Source organism: Takifugu rubripes, chromosome 1 (genome assembly GCF_901000725.2).
Source record: "Takifugu rubripes chromosome 1, fTakRub1.2, whole genome shotgun sequence".
NCBI lineage: Eukaryota > Metazoa > Chordata > Actinopteri > Tetraodontiformes > Tetraodontidae > Takifugu > Takifugu rubripes.
In genome coordinates this window covers 6,411,540-6,430,444 of record NC_042285.1, presented here as the reverse complement: position 1 = coordinate 6,430,444, position 18,905 = coordinate 6,411,540, and the positions used below count along the sequence as shown (strand labels likewise).

The window sequence follows — 18,905 nt, the reverse complement described above, 5'->3', positions numbered from 1 at the left end:
GAATATAGTTAATGGATATGCATTTTGAATTTTATTAGCTTCCAGGTTCTTTAATAGCCAGAATGAGAGCAGTGCAATAAAGGTATGAGAGCTAAAATGTGAATTAAATAAAGGGTGCATTAGAAGATAAGTGAATGATGTAAAAAGAATTTCCAAGTATTTTCAGACCAGTTAGGTTTGTTTATTGTGATCCTTTCTGTGAGAATTGAATGGATACAAATATGACAAGAATAACCATCATGCACTGCATATAGGTTCCACATATATACTGTAGCTACAACTTGTTTTTTTGTTTTTTTTAATGATATCAGGACTCTTTATATATGTAGGTCTGTGTAATTGAGTTTCTGAATTTCATTGCCATTCTTGTCATGACCTTAAACATAAACTGTAACCATTTCTAATCCATTATTTTTCAAATAATACATTTTAAATCAGCTCAGATTCCTTGTAAATATTACAGAACTGATTCTTTGACCAAATATTCTATTGGTGGGCTGTTTTAAGAAAAAAACATTAATTAATTTATATTAATGGTACTAAGAATGAAATGAAAATGTGTTTATGAAATGAGTAGTCATCAGTTCATTCCTGCCTGATTTGATTACATTTGTTTGAGCTTATTTAGGCAGCAGAAAAAAAGATTAAAATAACAAATCATGTCCCTCTGTTAATCTAGATTTTAAGTGTGAGTCAGTATAATTTATCTTGTGGATATGCTTTGTTGTATATGGGACATTTTGACCATATTTCAAAAAGCACATTTGTGATGTAAGACTCAGATGATTGACAAGAAGATTTATCTCGCAGTCTCGGCTCTAATTCATCTAAAAGGTGTTCTGTCAGGTTGGAATTGGCGCTCTGTACAGGTCAGTCAAGTTCTTTCACAACAAACTCCCTCATCTATGTCTTTATGGACCTTGCTTTGTGCACTGGTGCAGTCATGTTGGGACAGGACACTGTTACCAGCCCATAAATTTAGGAGCATGAAATTGTCCAAAATGCCTCGGTACCCTTAAGCACGAAGAGCTCTTTTCAATGGAACTAAGGGGCGGAACCGTTATTCTTGGCACAATGCAGTACAACAAGTACTGGTCTCCTGGCATCTGCCACCCAGACTCGTCCATGGGATTAACAGATAGAGAACCATGATTTGTCACTCCACAGAACACAACTCCACTGCTATGAAGTCCAGTGGCGACGTTCTCTTAACAACTGCATTTGGCGCTTCACATTGGACTTGGGGATGTATGGCTTGGATGCAGCCACTCGGCCATAGAAACCCAAAACTCCCACACTGTTCATAAGGTAATCTGCAGGCAACATGAAATTTGAAGAGCTGTAGCTATTGGGTCTGCAGAATCTTGGCAAACTCTGTGCACTATGCACCTCAGCATTCGCTGACCCCTCTCTGTGATTTTACGTGGTCTACCCACTGGTGCATGAGTTGTGGTCATTCCGAAGAACATCTACTTTGATATATTTTCCGACTGGAATATTTAGTAGCGAGGGAACTTGAACATTGGAGCTGGTGACATCCTATCGCGGTATCAAGATGGAATTCATTTAGCTCCTTGGATCGATCGATCTATCTATCTATCTATCTGTCGGTCTGTCTGTCTGTCTGTCTGTCTGTCTGTCTGTCTGTCTGTCTGTCTGTCTGTCTGTCGGTCCGTCGGTCGGTCGGTCGGTCGGTCCGTCGGTCGGTCGGTCGGTCCGTCCGTCCGTCCGTCCGTCAGTCTGTTGGCCACAGCAGTAAGAAAAGCTGGAAAGGGGACATGACTGACAGATCGAACATGAAGCAGGACCATAAGTGGCCATCCAAGTCCTGAAAATTGACCTTACCCAAAAGCTGTGCTGTACAGTATGAAAAATTTATGTCCGTCTATTAGAACGGACACGCTTCTCTCGTCTTCTCTCTGTCTCTCTCTGTGGTGGTTGTGGTGTGTGTGTGTGTGTGTATGTGTATGTGGTGTGGGTGGTGGTTGGGAGAGGGTGGGGTGGGGTGGGGTGGGGGGGTTGTGTGTGTGTGTGCACTTTGACTTTCATACTTCACATTTGCTCATCAGATAAACTTTCTTCGTAATTGTTTAAATAAATTCATCAAATGTATTTATTTAGTTAGATATGTCATCACGGTGACAAAATAACAGCAGATAAAATAATTAGTGGCCAATATTCACATTCATGATTGCACAGTGATTATTTTATGACTTCAGGGGAGTCAGACTCCTTCAGTACAAAGAAACTGATAGCTCAGCTCTCTGTACATTTTTAAAAGGTAAAGGACAATTAATGCAACAGGCACCAGAGCAACCAACACGGCCTGAAATAAATGCTCAAATTGAAACTGTAGACATATTGAGCTCACACTGGCTGGTTGAATTGGTATTAACAACAATACAATTTTATTGAGACAAAGGTGGAAAGTTGCTGAACATTGGTGCATATGATGCTAATCCAATAACCTATTTTAAATAGCCTATTACCAGAGCAGAATCGCCCATATTCAGTTATTAAACTGATAACGACGAACAGTTTCTGTTGTTATGTGGTGTTTATTGGTCTGTAACTTCTTGTTAGCAATATAGAGCGCATTCTGTTTAAGAAGGATTTATTAACCTAAACACAACTGTGACAGCCTTGTTTATCCGTTTGCTTCTCCTTTCAGCGCCCTTCTATTAGAACATGACAGCAGTGGGCCGTCCAAAGCAGGGTGTGGTTTCACGTGGTAAAAGGCCACCTGTCATTGCTAACAACCTGGTCTACTTTGGTTTTATATTATAATTGATGCGAAACACATGGTTTTCTTTTCAGGGAGATTAAGTTAAATAAACAGTAAATGTCTTACCGTTCTTCCCTTTGAGTCACAATTGTAAACACAACACTTTAATCATACCATCGTATTTGGGTTTTTGAATATTTAAAAGTTACAGGTTTGTAAGCTAGTTAGATATGTGTTATGCAAATTCAACTGGTGTCCATTAATTAAAAATGGCAACTTTTTACTATCATTGTTCCTTACCTTTACTAATATTGGTTGTATGAGCAGGTGTTATTGGTCCTCAGCTGAAAGATTCTGCATTTCAAGTCAATGTGTAGGTATAATGACTGGACAGGATTGGTGATTTGAGCTACTGTAGCTTAAGATGGTAAAGTGAGGTAAAGATTAAGTGGAAGGACTAGGAAATAGTCCAGCAGTAATTTGGTAAAACACAAATGTGAAGATAGACAGAACAGAGTGATAAGAAAATATATTGTCAAAACAGGACAAGGAAAAATGAACCGGTTCAATCATTTGCCTTGTGCATCACCTGCTTTCTGTTGAAGACACGCAGTCCACAAATCGGTCACACAAACACACTCTGTTACTATTCCTGCTCCAGGACACACATCTGCACAGGATTATCAGATTAGCATCTGGAGATTTGGTTTCTGCAACAGGGTTTGTGTATGCAGAGTAAATTGGGGCATTTTGATTGTGTTCTGTAGAGCAAGCATAGATTTTTAGGTTTGTTGCTCGTCAGAAAAACAACCAAACAAAAAATAGACCTGCCATTGGAGGTAAAATGCCTCTATGCTTCACAACAACAAACATTCTCCTTCATGTGGTGCCTTTCTAAGGGAGTCTCCCGAACACTAAATTGTCATAATTAAAGATTCTGGCACAGATGATTGTTCTTTTGATAAAAGTGCTCAAGGATTGCGTGCACTAAGTGGACTATTAAGTGTCCTGCCATATGTGTAGCAACCATTCTAAATTCAAAGTCCAAAACCACCTATGTGATAATTACAGTGTTTAAATTAATCAGCTACATACTGAATGTCAAATACCCCCCCCCCCCCCACACACACACACACACACACAACCCCGCCGTTCTTCCTAAGTATTTGATCAACTCTGAGTAAGTTTCTGAATAGGAGAACAGAATGACAATGAATAATTACAATTGCAATGGGTCATATTTGCTCCCTGTAGTAGTAAGGCCTAGTGCAAGGGTTTAATATTAATATCCAACCAAACTCTCAGCAAATGTCATGTACCACTGTGGTGTGCAATAAAATACCCATTGCTTAATGGCATATGTCTGCCTGGTGGCGTCACATGTTATTATCACGAATGCATCAAAGGGCCTTATCCCCTGATTTCAGCATCCTGCTTAAATTCCTAATCTCCCAGTGAGTCCATGTGTTTGCTTTGTTGTTCATCCCTGCTAGTCACATTTGATGATGAAACCAAGTTCAGCAGGAGAATGCTCATCTGCTCCTGGAAGCAGGTGGGTGCTGTTTTATTTTGTCTTTCAAGCAACACCACACCTTTTCAGTTACAAAAGCACAACTAGAGAGCCCATTTTAATGTCAGCCACACAGATGAGAGATAAAATGTCACTAGAGGGTAAAGAGGGGATGAAAAGAGAACTGCGCTCAGTGACTCCAAACGTTGCAGAACAATAGCTATTTTTGCTCAGATGAGATGCATGTTTGACAGCTATTTTATAAATTAGCACAGGGAATAGACTGGGAGTCATTATGTAGGAGCTTTCCTCTGGAGACTAGCAACAAAATCATTTTACTGCATTATAAAGAAACTGCATTACACTTTTAAATAGCTGCTAAGTAAGTAATTCAGCTTCAATAGCTATTACTTCAGAAATTGCTCATAATTCCATAAAAAAATCAGTTGTATCAGCTTCACGACTTTCATTAGTGAGCAAATACTAATCAAACGTTTAAGTTTAGTAGATGAAGTCTTGATGATTTCTGAAACTTAACTATTAATATTTGAGACACTATTGACAAACGTGAGGTTCGCAATCTCACCTTCATTAAGGAAGCACGTGTGCGTACTTAAATATTTTGATTAATTCAGCTTTCATTTTAATGCTAATCTTAATAAAGTAACATTTTCCCTGTTGAAAGGCAACAAAAGCCTTTTTACTGAGAGATCAGCTCAATAATGTAAATAAGAAAAGAATCACTCCTATGACTGACTCCTGTTTTATCACATGAGGAAAGATGCCATCCCTCTTTTTTATTCCTCATACCTGAGATATTAAAACATGACTTGTGATTGCCAATTTTTGCTGCAAACAGGTTAAGGTCAATTTCAGCAGTGGAAAAAAGCCAGCTTCAACGGAAAAACAGCAGGAAAAACTACCGACATGGCACAGAATGTTAAATGTCATTGCATTTTCTTCTGTGTAAAGCAAGAAAAGTCTTTACTGCAGGAGGATGCAAGCAATAACAGAGATTTAAGTCAGAATCTTTAAAACATGCTCAAATATAACCTAATAAAAGAAATAAAGCATATAAATGTGAAACGTTCTTTTTAAACGCTGGCCCAGATGGAGGAAATCAATTTTCTTGCCTGATCCATCCATGGCCACCCTTAGAGAACATTTTTGATTATTAGAGCATCAGTGCGGCAGGAAGGAGCCTATGTGATTTTATAGATCCCATTTATGAAACAAGCATATGATATAAAACAAGTGATCCGTGGCTTAACATTTATTTTCATACAAAGGTCAACGTGTACGTGAGTTATGATCAAATCTCATGTTTATTCCCACTTCATGTATGAAAGTGCTTTTTCAGTGTGTAATTGAATACCGGTTGCTGTAGCTGACAACACCTTTTTGACACATGGTGGATTTAGTGATATTATCACCCCCGGCACTTTGATATGACAAATGCACATACATGAATGAGCACGTGTTGAAGTACCAAAAATGATTCAGGGATTTTTACCCATAGGGTCAATGTTGTATTGATTAACCCATACGCTAGACTCATATTCCCTTAAAGAAAACTCATGGGGGTCGTATCAAAGACTAAGTAGACACGTTTCTCTTTTTTAAAAAAAATGAAAAGATCCTGTGGGCCTTAAATACATCTGTTAAAAAATAATTAACATGAAAGACTTAAATAACTGAAATTTTCCTTTTTTAAAAAAAATTAGCTTCATTGTGAAATCTGGTCAGAAACTGTTTAATGCAAAATAAGCCTGAATATGAAAACTCTGGAACTGTTAAATGTGTTTAAAGTCACTGAAAATCAACATTTTTGGAATAAACTTTTTCCTTCACTTTTGTATACAGGTGCTATTATCATCTGTCATCATCACACTTAGGGCCTGGACAAGGACAAGCAAAGCCAAATGAGGTGGTGGCCGAGTAGTTACTAGTGAAAAGGCGCAAAAAGTGTCTGTTTCTGTCACCACGGCCTCTTATGGGTTGAGCTTGAAAGCTTTTCAAATAAATTGGATCAACAGATTAGATACACAGAACACAGAAATGAAGCTGACTGAGTATAGAGTTGACAGAACAGGAACTGGAAACCTCGAAGCCCTTGTCTCATCATCTGTTTCCCAAGAAATAGAACTTTATCAAGATATGTGTTTCCATATTTTTTTAGGTGTGTGTCATAAAGATCGGACCCTTCCTATGTGATACTGTTGCATTAAAGGGTAAGTCTAAGCATCTGGGATTTTTAGATTGCTTTTTTCTAAACCTAGAAAAGATTTTTCAGGCCTTATATTAAATTTTTAGATTATACTCGTTCTGGCCGTGTGGAATGGTGTGTTGATAAATGTCTGGTCTACTATCAAGACCTGATATTGGGCATTTGGATTTCTTCACACATCATATTCCAAATAGTAACAGTTGAACCATCCATCCATCCATCCATCCATCCTCTACCGCTTATCCGGGGTCGGGTCGCGGGGGCAGCAGCCTAAGAAGAGAAGCCCAGACTTCCCTCTCCCCAGCTACCTCTTCCAGCTCATCCGGAGGGATCCCCAGGCCAGGCCAGTTGAGAGACATAGTCTCTCCAACGTGTCCTGGGTCTTCCCGGGGGTCTCCTAATGGAGGGACATGCCCTGAACACCTCACCAGGGAGGTGTCCAGGGGACATCCTAACTAGATGCCCAAGCCACCTCATCTGACTCCTCTCAACGCGGAGGAGCAGGGGCTCTACTCCGAACTCCTCCCGGATGGCAGAGCTTCTCACCCTATCTCTAAGGGAGAGCCCAGCCACCCTAAGGAGGAAGCTCATTTCGGCCGCTTGTACCCGTGATCTTGTTCTTTCGGTCATTACCCAAAGCTCATGATCATAGGTGAGGGTAGGAACGAAGATCGACCAGTAAATTGAGAGGTTTGCCTTTCGGCTCAGCTCTCTCTTCACCACTACGGACCGGCGCGGCGTCCGCAGTAATGCGGACTCTGCACCGGTCCTCGGACTTGGAGGTGCTGATTTTCATCCCAGCCGCTTCAAATGCGGCGGCGAACCGATCCAGTGATAGTTGGAGGTCACGGACCGATGACGCCAACAGGACCACATCATCCGCAAAAAGCAGAGACCCGATCCTGAGGTCACCAAACCGGATCCCCTCAACACCATGACTGCACCTAGAAATTCTGTCCATAAAAATTATGAACAGAATCAGTGACAAAGGGCAGCCCTGGCGGAGACCAACCCTCACCGGAAACGAGTTCGACTTACTGCCAGCAATCCGGACCAAACTCTGACACCGATCGTACAAGGAGCGGACGGCCCGTATCAGCGGCCCGACACCCCATACTCTCAGAGGACCCCCCACAGGACCCCCCGAGGAACACGGTCGAATGCCTTCTCCAAGTCCACAAAACACATGTGGACTGGTTGGGCAAACTCCCATGCACCCTCGAGGACCCTGCTGAGGGTGTAGAGCTGGTCCACTGTTCCACACCCAGGACGAAAACCACATTGCTCCTCCTGAATCCGAGGTTCGACTATCCGGCGGACCCTCCTCTCCAGTACTGCTGAATAGACCTTACCAGGGAGGCTGAGGAGTGTGATCCCCCTATAGTTGGAACACACCCTTCTTAAAAAGAGTTCAACCTGCAGGAGTAATTTAGGTTTAAAAGTCTTCAGGCGTTTAGCCGACAGAAATATTAAAATATTGCAGCTAGGTAATCACATGAATGCAACCCAGATATAAGGGAGGTTGAGCTTTAATATAGAAGAGGTTTATTTTCATTCATTCTATAAAGTGGATATAAAAACTGACACGCTACTATTAAATTACCTTGATTTTTTAAATGTCAAATAACGAGACCAATTATAATCACTTCAGATGATTTTTACCACTTTTATTGTCTATAATATGAACAATTTAATGGAAAAACAAACTAAAATTTTTTTGGGAAATAATATTAACTATACTGTGGTTGATGTTTCTTTAGTTGGAGCTTATAGCATGCAAACATACAAACCCAGCTAATTCTTGCAACCAAGTTTCACAGAAGCATGTGTAATAATATCTTGTGGGCTGATAAAACCAATGAACATTCCATCCGTATTTCCAAGACATGATTTCTCTTCATCTCATTTTTAAAAAAATCATATTTTAACAGCAATTTATAACCTTTTGTATCACCTGTATGTGGACCTATGGACATTAGAAAATGAAATGATGATGCCAGAGCCAGGAACATTATGTCCCTCTATGCCTGCAGCAAGAGAAAATAAAAAAAACTTTAACAAACCAGAACTGACACACACCAACAGTATGTTGGCGTTGAGGAGCGAGAGGTGGAGAGCATGTATGAGATCGACCCTACCTGAAAACCAGCGGGGTGAGACACTGCCCGTGATTTAAATCTATAGCCGGGACCAGCAGATAAATGTCACGATAAGTGAGAGAGGTGATAAACTGAAGGACCTGCAGCTTTAACAGCTGAACTCTGACTTCTGAAGAGTTTACATTTCTGCCTCCAACGCAACAGCTGAGGTAAGATGATTGTGAAACTGTAAAGTAACCAAGTACAAATGTGAAAGTCTGACACTTTTTGGAAAATCCTCAGGTACCGTAATTTCCGGACTATAAGCCACTACTTTTTTCCTACACTTTAAACACTGCGGCTTATTCTACGGTGCGTCTTATTTATGTTTTTTTCGTGGCGCACTATCACAACTATTGTGAATCAGTCATTTTTACTAACCCTCATCAACATGGAAAATATTCTAAGAAAAGCATATGATGCGGCTTTTAAGTTAAAAGCGATCACTCTGGCGGTTGAAGAAGGAAATCGAGCTGCCGTGTGTAATCTTGGCATACATTACGGTAATCAATGGCGAGAAGGTGGAGACACCCGCCTGAAAAACTGAGGTGGGCCATCGGGGAGTTTTAGATTGTTCATTGTTTGAGTAAAAAAGCATAAACAACGTAATTTGTGTGTAGCTGATACAAACGTATATTTCAAGGTAGCTGCATTACAGACACGTTAGAAAAAAAAGCATTTACCGGTAGAATATATTTGTTTATGTTGCTAAGCGGATTAAATTAAAAGAAAAGTAAAAAAATCCTGACGTGATAAAAATTGGATTTAAGGTCTCTGTATAAACATACAAGTGAAAAGAGTGGCTGTTGTTTCTTACCTGTCTGTTTGTCACTCGTCAGTGACTCGTCTCTTACGGTAATAAAAACGTATACCGGTATTGAATGTTTTCGATCTAATTTTTCATATTACTACGTGGGATACCTGCGGCTTAAAATCCGGTGCAGTTTATATAAGTACAAAATTGATTTTCTTTCTAAAATTAGATTATGCGGTTTATAATCAGGTGCGCTCTATTGTACGGAAATTACGGTAACTGTAATGGAGCTGTAATATTTGATGCTTTTATACATTTTTTCTAGTTTTAATTCATGTACCCGCGACCCTCAGTGGAGGAATAAGCGGTAGAAAGTGAGTGAGTGAGTAATTCATGTACTTCAGCATATTCTAACACTTTACTACTTTAATACAGTTTCTTGATCTATATTTAAACATTGACTTCATACTCCTTCATACTAAATGCTATCTATGAAAGAATACAGACCTTGGAAAGTGATGATAATGTAAAAACTACATAAAACCAACAGCTGGTGGTTGTAGATAGATGCTGGTTTTGAGATGGGGAGTGTATTTCAAAATCCATTAATCACATAGTGCTGAAGTGGCAATGACAGGCAGAGAAAATGATGAGATTTCTGTTGGCAGGGTAAATGGATGACCAACTTAACAGGGTGTTTATGTAAATGAGTATGGGTGTATAAATTGTATATTCTGTTAGCAACTTCAGGCAGTCTGTTGACGTACGATACTGTAATTTCCGGACTATAAGCCACTACTTTTTTCCTACACTTTAAACACTGCGGCTTATTCCAAGTTGTGGCTTATTTATGTTTTTTTTCGTGGCGCACTATCACAACTATTGTTAATCAGTCATTTTTACTAACCCTTATCAATGTGGAAATACTATAAGAAAAGCATATGATGCGGCTTTTACGTTAAAAGGGATCACTCTGGCGGTTAGAAGGAAATCGAGCTGCCGCGCATAATCTTGGCATACATTACGGGTCATCAATGCGAGAAGGTGGAGACGCCAGCATAAAGAACTGATCCAAAGCAAAAGACGACAAAAGCTTTAGACGTAAACATCGCAGGTGGCCCGAGCTTGAAAACGTTCTGGAAGACTGGGTCAACACACAGAGAGCAAGCGGCCGGCGTTTGTTCTGCATGTAAAAATCAGACGGGAAGGCAAAAGCAATCGACACCGTGATGAACTAGAAGATTGATGGGCCATCGGGGAGTTTTAGATGTTCATGTTGAGTAAAAAGCATAAGTAACATAATTTGTGTATATTTTTGTGTAAATGTATATTTTCAAGGTAGCTGCATTACAGACACCGTAGAAAAAAGTATTTACCGGTATAATATATTGTTATTGCTAAGCGGATTAAATTAAAAGAAAAGTAAAAAATCCTGACGTGATAAAATTTGAATTTAAGGTCTCTCTACAAACATACAAGTGAAAAGAGTGGCTGTTGTTTCTTACCTGTCTGTTTGTCACTTGTCTGTGACGGTCTCTTACGGTAATAAAAACATATACCGGTACTGAATGTTTTCGATCTAATTTTTCATATTACTACGTGGGATACCTGCGGCTTAAAATCCGGTGCAGCTTGTATAAATACAAAATGATTTTCTTTTCTAAATTAGATTATGCGGCTTATAATCAGGTGCGCTCTATAGTCCGGAAATTACGGTTATTCGAAGTTCAAGTGAACCCACACTTCTGAACGAACCTCCAGTTTTGGAAGGAAAAAAAAGACCTGCCTTTTAGAGCTAGTGAAGCTCTCATGTGTCACGGAGGCACCCACCCTCTTTCTGCTTTGCGCACAATCTTCCCTTTGTCTCTGAAAGATGGCGTGCATGGCAGGAGGGGCACTGATGCTACTCTGTGAGATATTGTGTGAGAGTTCCCTGATTTTCTGATATGTATGTTGTTACCCTTCCATTTCCTCAAGATGAATCTCTACTTCCTCTACTGCAGGTTGTCTTCTCCTCTTCCCTTTTCTTCAAGATGAATCTCTAGGTCCCCTATTCCCGGTTTGTCTTCTGTGCTTTGAGCAGGTATTCTGTGGCCTTCTGCTCGGTTGCCATTGGCTCAAGACTCTTCACCTCTCATTAATGTCACTTGTCCAGGACTGAAGCATGGAAAGCTAAATATAATTAAATCTCTACATGTATGCATCTGTACTTCACATGCTCCATTACATTATCATCTTAAAAAAATAATATAAAAGAACAAAATCTGAAGCTGCAGTTAGAGTTACTTCTGTGGGGTTAACTGACTGCAAGCATGTCAATTTTGTCTGACAGCAGTGTCACCATGTCAAACTTGACAATGACAGCTTTAAAGTAATGAGTGCTGCTCCTCCTTAGAAATTTGCCTCAGGGTGCTGTCAGCGTACCCACAGAGGCATACGCGTGTTCACTGTCAGTGGAGCCGGGCCAGCTTTGCCTCTTAATTACATCACAGATTATAGCCTCAAATCTAAGAAGACCACTGAATCTGCAAACCAGGCTCATCTGTTCCAGATAATAGTCAGTGTTAGATTTTGATGGCATTTTCATTTTTCCTGGAGATTTATGGAGTTTGATCTAACATGCAGTTATGTGATAACAGTTGATCAGGAAAGGTATAGAAGCCCATTTATTCCACTCCATTAATCTGAGACAGAGTATATCTTCCATGTACTGCTTTCTATTTAAGGGAACTCTTCTATTAAACCATGTTTTTATTTGTTAAAACATTAATGGCCACTACTTAATCGAATTAACAACTCTGACATTGCACTTTAATTATATAACACACAGCTTGTTTTATGTGGTATTTCTTAGAACCATAGGCATCCGAGTATTTGACAAGGGAGCATATTGATGAATGTTGAATATGAATGTGGAAAATTTCTCTTTCTACTAAAATTAAAGAAAAGAATAAAGAAATAAAGAGGAGAAGGGATAAGAGTAGATATACTTGTATCATCACAGAAAGATAAAAGAGAAAGAGGCAAATAATACAGTGACTGGTGTGTGGTCCTGCTAATGGTGAAGTGTCCTAAAGAGCCAATGGAGAAATTGATCTCCATCCAAATAAATGTTATGTTCAAGAGTTACGTTGTATGTCAAAATAACTAGTATCTTGGTCTCACTTGTGTAGTCTAGCATTTTCTTTGAATTGTACAGGTGAAGAGGTCAATATTTGCTGCTCCACTACCTCAGTGGGTTCTTAAAAGCTTCAGGGAAAATGAAGCAGCCTATAAAAGGACCCCAGTTCAACCTTCTTCTGTTCTGAATTAAACACAGAGGGTCAGGGTTAGTACGAAAAAACTGAGGCCTCCTGGGAATCAGATGGAAACCAATCAATACATATGACAATGTTGTTGAATGCTGCAATGATGTGCCTCACAATATCATGGAAAATATCACTTTATATGGTTGTTTATTCTCTCTCTCTCTCTCTCTCTCCCTCAAACACACACACACACACACACACACACACACACACACACTCACACCTCCTCCATGACCTTGACTTTAGTAAACCCCTCATATATACTGTATAAAGTGCCTACCATAAAGACAGCAACATATGGCAAGTCTTAATTTTAGTTTTGAATCCAGTTGTGTTTAATAACGCATTTTTGTTAAGAGAATATTAAATGTATTTGTGATTGAAAATTTGGTTAACTGTGGGCAGAGGAGAAAAAAACCCAAGCAATTAAAACATTTAGGTCCAATAAAATGGCCACAGTTCAAGCGCTCCAAACTGACCACATCGATTGTGCTCAATCCAATTAAAGACCGAGGGCGTGTCGGAGAGCGTGGGTTGGGATAGTCACGTTGAAAAGAGTTGAAATGAATTTAAGGTAAATTAAAATGTGAGATGAGAAAAATCTAACTTTAGGACCGCAACCATCAATATGGGAGTGGTTCTAGGACACAACTTTAAAGCAAATCGCAGAAATAGCGTTACTGCCCTGCAAAGATGTGTGTTAGTGGGTGACCGAACGCATTCACCCATTGAAAAGAGACGTCCGCTGGAGCATATCTGCTGGCGCAGCGCACATAACTGTCGGTGCGCACAAATGCTTCACCTGAAAACAACTCCGGGTACATTTTTGCTTCATCTTTTTTTTTAAAAAATTTTGTATATAGACTACAATAGCTGCCACAGTTACTTCGCTGAGAGTTGCGCTTTTTGGTGAGCGCTTCGTTTCGTTTAAAGCACGCTCTTTCACAAACTGCTGCGTTCCTGGTACAGCAACTGCAACAGTAAGTACTCACTACGTGTTCTTGTGAATGAATCACCACCGTCCTTCCCACAGAAACGTAGACCACTTCCAGAATTTCCACAAAAAAGGGATACATTTAATTTTCACACAAACAAATAAATAAAAATTCGGTTACCCAAATGACCCCAGATCACGCCCATTACTCACCTGATATGCTCACAATAAAATTAGCATGAAGAAAGATCAGTAAATCCCAAAATATATCCATCCTCTGTTCCTCTGTTTTCATTCCACGCACATTACGACTTTAAAGGTAAAATGAATAAGAAACGGAATTATCAATTGCTCTTGTCCTGTCCTCTTCGACTGGATCCCGCTGAACACTTTCCACCAGGTATTTTCCACGCCAGACACATCGCAGGTGATCAAAGCCTTGTGGATTAATGTTCCGGGTCCCCAACACTAAATGAAACAATTCCAAAAATGGTTTCAAAAAAAGAATCAACAACCGAAGCAGCTCAACAAAACAGCAGTGCAGTTCACTGTGTTATCCCAGTGCGGTCTGAGCCGTGTTCTGTACATCCATCCATCCGGCGCAGTTTCAGTGAGTGGATAACCTGCTCGCACCATCAGTCATTCATGATCTTGTCACTAAAATCGTGGATAGAGAGAGAAAGAGAAACAAGCACTAGAGGATGCATGCGCGTTTAACTGCGGCGACACATGTGGTGAGGTCCGACTACTACTTAAAGATATCTCACAACTCAGGAACTCGCCAGGTGGCGAACCTCCCAATCGTGAATTCTCATAATAACGAAGGACTAGCGTTAAGCGTAGCGAAATAAAAGCACGACTTCCGGTCAGGGATGCAACAAATAAAAGCTGCTTTTTCTTTAGCGGAAATGCATGCAAAGATAACCGGAAGACGGCATTCGGAAATTAAATGTTATTTATTGGAGTTTTCTCAATGAATGACGCAAGGCATCTGTATAAATAAATGCAAAATATGTTGGATGGTATTTGCCATACAATATTTGCATAATTTCTTTCAAGCAGACTAGGTATGCTGATTCCTGTATAGTTTTTCTGCCCCCCCCCCTTCCTATTCATTTACAGGTATCGCCACCTTCGGAGCTGCATGATGACCTCCGGCCCCCGCTGACCCGTTGGATAGTGTATTTTTGTGTGTGTTTCTGTGCTCTGTGCCTCTCCTCTCCTCTCCTCTCCTCTCCTCTCCTCTCCTCTCCCTCTCCTCTCCTCTCCTCTCCTCTCCTCTCCTCTCCTCTCTCTTTACCCAGCCGGCCATCAGCAGGAGGGTCCCCCTACATGAGCTTGGTCCTGCTCTAGGTTTCTTCCTGTTAAAGGGGAGTTTTTCCTTGCCACTGTTGCTTGTCTGGGGTTAGGCCCTGGGATTCTGGAAAGCGTCTTGAAACAATTTTGATTGTATAAGACGCTATGTAAATAAAGATTGATTTGATTTTGATTTTATTTGTTTTTTTTTGGTGAGGTTTTTATATTTTTGCTGTTTTCTTATGTCTCCCCCCCTCCCAAAAAAGGCTATTCGTTTACACCAGCATAATGATTTGCTAATAATAGTTTTCTACAATTAATTAAATCCTTACTTATTTTCGATTAGCCCAGAAAGTATCAGCCATGGAGGCTTTGGACTTTATAAAGTTTTTAATTTTAAACTTTATAAAGATAACTTTATAAAATTATTATTAAAGTAGTGTGGTAAATGGACAAATGCCAGACACAGTGCACTGAGTGGACATGCTAAAACTGTTGACAATTGGTCTAAAGATTTCTGAGTTTGAAATGGTTTTGACCTTTTATCATTTCAGGAACCAGTCTGATTGACCTGGGCTTTCAAGGATCACATCCCAGACATAGTCTAGTGTAAATCAGATGGCCCACACTGACCTACACTCAGAGAGCCTTGTATTGGCATTTGGATGGATGGTTACTCTGGCCCTGCTGATTTGCCTCCAAAGAGTATTACAATGCTCAGCAGCACCAGTTGTAGTGAGGTCTACATGCCCCGTCTGTCACAGTTGTCCTGCCACAGAATCTGTGGCCTGGACTGCAGGTCTTCTGGAAGCCCGCATTTTTGTGGGTGGTTTCGGAGGGAAGACTATATATTCTCATCACCACACTTCTGCAGGTGATAGAGCGACAGAGGTATGACTCTTATACAAGCATGGCCACACTGGAAAGGAGGAAGTCCTGTTATTTATGTCAATATTTGTCCAGTGCAGTCATTATTTCAAACCTTGACAGAGTAATACCAGGGGCACAAAAATCAAAGGTATAAAAATGAATAGATTCACACGTTGCTGCACAGAGTTCTGGTCTATGGCTCCCTGGCTACCGGAAGCATAATCTGAAGTGAATTCTGGGGGGGAAAAATTTGTACTTAACACTTTTTAAAAATTAATTGTCCATTAATAACTCCATTCTGATTTTGTACCACTTTCATCGTGTAATTAAATCTATAATATTTTTGGCTGAATGCGTTGAACCTGATGGTGGATTTATTTATGCAGGTATACACACACACACACACACACATATATATATATATATAAAAAAATAAAAAATCTCTTCCTCGCCCTCCTGGGCGGTGCCTCCTTCCTTCAGACTCGGGTCCTCTACCAGAGGCCTGGGAGTCTGAGGGTTCTGCGCAGGATTTTAGCTGGTCCTAGGACTGCGCTCTTCTGGACAGAGATCTCTGGTGTGGTTCCTGGTATCTGTTGGAGCCATCTACTCAGGTTGGGTGTTACTGCCCCTAGTGTCCCGATCACCACTGGGACCACTGTCGCCTTCATCCCCCACATTCTCTCCATCTCCTCCTTCAGCCCTTGGTACTTCTCCAGCTTCTCGTGTTCCTTCTTCCTGATGTTGCTATCATTCGGGATTGCTACATCTATCACCACCACTGTCTTCCGGTGTTTATCCACCACCACTATGTCAGGCTGGTTGGCCACCACCATCTTGTCAGTCTGGATCTGGAAGTCCCACAGGATCTTGGCCTGCTCGTTCTCCACCACTTTCGGAGGTGTCTCCCACCTGGTCCCTGGGACCTCCAGCCCATACTCAGTGCAGATGTTCCTGTATACTATGCCAGCCACCTGGTTGTGCCGTTCCATGTATGCCTTGCCTGCCAGCATCTTGCACCCTACTGTGATGTGCTGGACTGTCTCAGGGGCATCTCCACACAGTCTGCACCTGGGGTCTTGTCTGGTATGGTAGACCCTGGCCTCTATTGCTCTGGTGCTCAGGGCCTGTTCTTGTGCAGCCATGAGTAGTGCCTCTGTGCTGTCTTTCAGTCCGGCCTTTGTCAGCCACTGGTATGTTTTCTCCATATCAGCCACTTCCTCAGTTTGTTGGTGGTACATTCCATGCATGGGCTTGTCCTTCCATGATAGCCCCTCAGGTTCCTCCTCCTTGGTGGGCTTTTGTTGCCTGAGGCATTCACTCAGCAGTGGGTCAGTGGGGGGCATCTTCTTGATGTATTCTTGGAGTCTTGTTGTTTCCTCCTGGACAATAGTTCGGACACTTACTAGTCCTCGGCCCCCTTCCTTTCGCTTTGTGTACAGCCTCAGGACACTGGACTTAGGGTGAAACCCTCCGTGCATGGTGAGGAGCTTCCTTGTCTTGATGTCAGTGGCTTGTATCTCTTCCAGTGGCCAGGGTATTATGCCAGCAGGGTATCTGATTACTGGCAGGGCGTAGGTGTTTATGGCCTGGATCTTGTGCTTACCATTCAGCTGACTTTTCAGGACCTGTCTTAACCTCTGCAGGTATTTGGCTGTGGCTGACCTCCTGGCTGCCTCCTCGTGGTTACCATTTGCCTGTGGGATCCCCAGGTATTTGTAACTGTCCTGCACATCTGTGATGTTCCCTTCAGGTAGTTCAACCCCGTCAGTTGCGATCACCTTTCCCCTTCTAGATATCATCCGCCCACATTTGTCTAGCCTGAATGACATCCCGATGTCTTTGCTGTAGATCCTAGTGAGGTGAATCAGGGAGTCGATGTCACGCTCGTTCTTGGCATACAGCTTGATGTCGTCCATGTAGAGGAGGTGGCTGACGGTTGTTCCACTTCGGAACTGGTACCCATAGCCACTCTTGGTGATGATCTGGCTGAGGGGGTTTAGGCCTATGCAGAACAGCAGGGGGGACAGAGCATCTCCTTGATATATGCCACATCTGATGCTCACCTGCGCGATTGGCTTTGAGTTGGCCTCCAGAGTCGTGTTCCACAGCTTCATGGAGTTCTGGATGAACTCTCTTAGTGTCCTGTTGATGTTATACAGCTTTAGGCACTCTAGTATCCATGTGTGCGGCATTGAGTCATAGGCTTTCTTGTAATCAATCCAGGCAGGGCACAGGTTGGTGTGCCGCATCCTACAGTCCTGGGCGATTGCCCTGTCGACCAGTAGCTGGTGCTTGGCACCTCTGGTGTTGTTCCCTATGCCTTTCTGTGCTCTGCTCATGTATTGATCCATGTGCCTGCTGATCTTAGCCCCTATGATGCCTGATAGGAGCTTCCATGTGGTGCTGAGGCAGGTTATGGGCCGGTAGTTGGACGGTATTGTGCCCTTCTGGGGGTCCTTCATTATGAGGACTGTCCGGCCCTGGGTTAGCCACTGTGGGTGGTCCCCTGATGTTAGCAGCTGGTTCATTTGTGCTGCCAGGCGTTCATGGAGTGCAGTCAGCTTCTTAAGCCAGTAGGCGTGGATCTTATCGGGCCCTGGTGCTGTCCAGCTCTTCATTTTGGACACTCTTGTTTGGATGTCTGCTAAGGTGATGACTACTGGGTCTTGGCTGTGCTCAGCTTGTAGGTCTTGCAGCCATCGGGCAGTAGTGTTATGTGTTGCCTCTTTCTCCCAGATACTCTTCCAGTATTGTTCCGTCTCAGCCCTGGGGGGGGGGGGGGGGGGGGGGGGGTCTGTTGTCATCTTGTTGCCCTGCCATTGAGAGTAGACCTTTGCTGGGTTAGTGGAGAACACCCTGTTTATTCTCCTTTCCTCTACTTCTCTTGTGTACCGCTTTAGTCGGGTAGCCAGGGCTGTGAGCCTTTGCTTAGTGCCTCGGGTATGGACAGTTTGTTGTACTTCCTCGGCCCTGCAGCTGAATGCACAGCACCCCTCGGCCTCCACGCTGGTTCTGGAAGCCGGCATCAACGACCTCAAATTTCAGCAGTCTGAGGTTCTGAAGCAGGACTTCATCTCCCTGGTGGACCGTCTGCTGGACACGGGGAAGCGGCTAATTATCTCGGGCCCGCTTCCCCTACCTTG

General features: G+C 42.0%; 1 protein-coding gene across 1 annotated transcript in view; it reads right to left on the bottom strand.

Annotated features, from left to right (window-relative positions):
- Positions 1-14,408, bottom strand: part of LOC101068205 (carbonic anhydrase-related protein 10) — a 144,611-nt gene extending 130,203 nt beyond the window's left edge. The window contains exon 1 of the mRNA XM_029846841.1: positions 13,810-14,408. Within this exon, the coding sequence (XP_029702701.1) occupies positions 13,810-13,891 (82 nt within the window). The 5' untranslated portion in view covers positions 13,892-14,408. The remainder of the gene's footprint in view (positions 1-13,809) is intronic.
- Between the last annotated feature and the right edge of the window lie 4,497 nt (positions 14,409-18,905).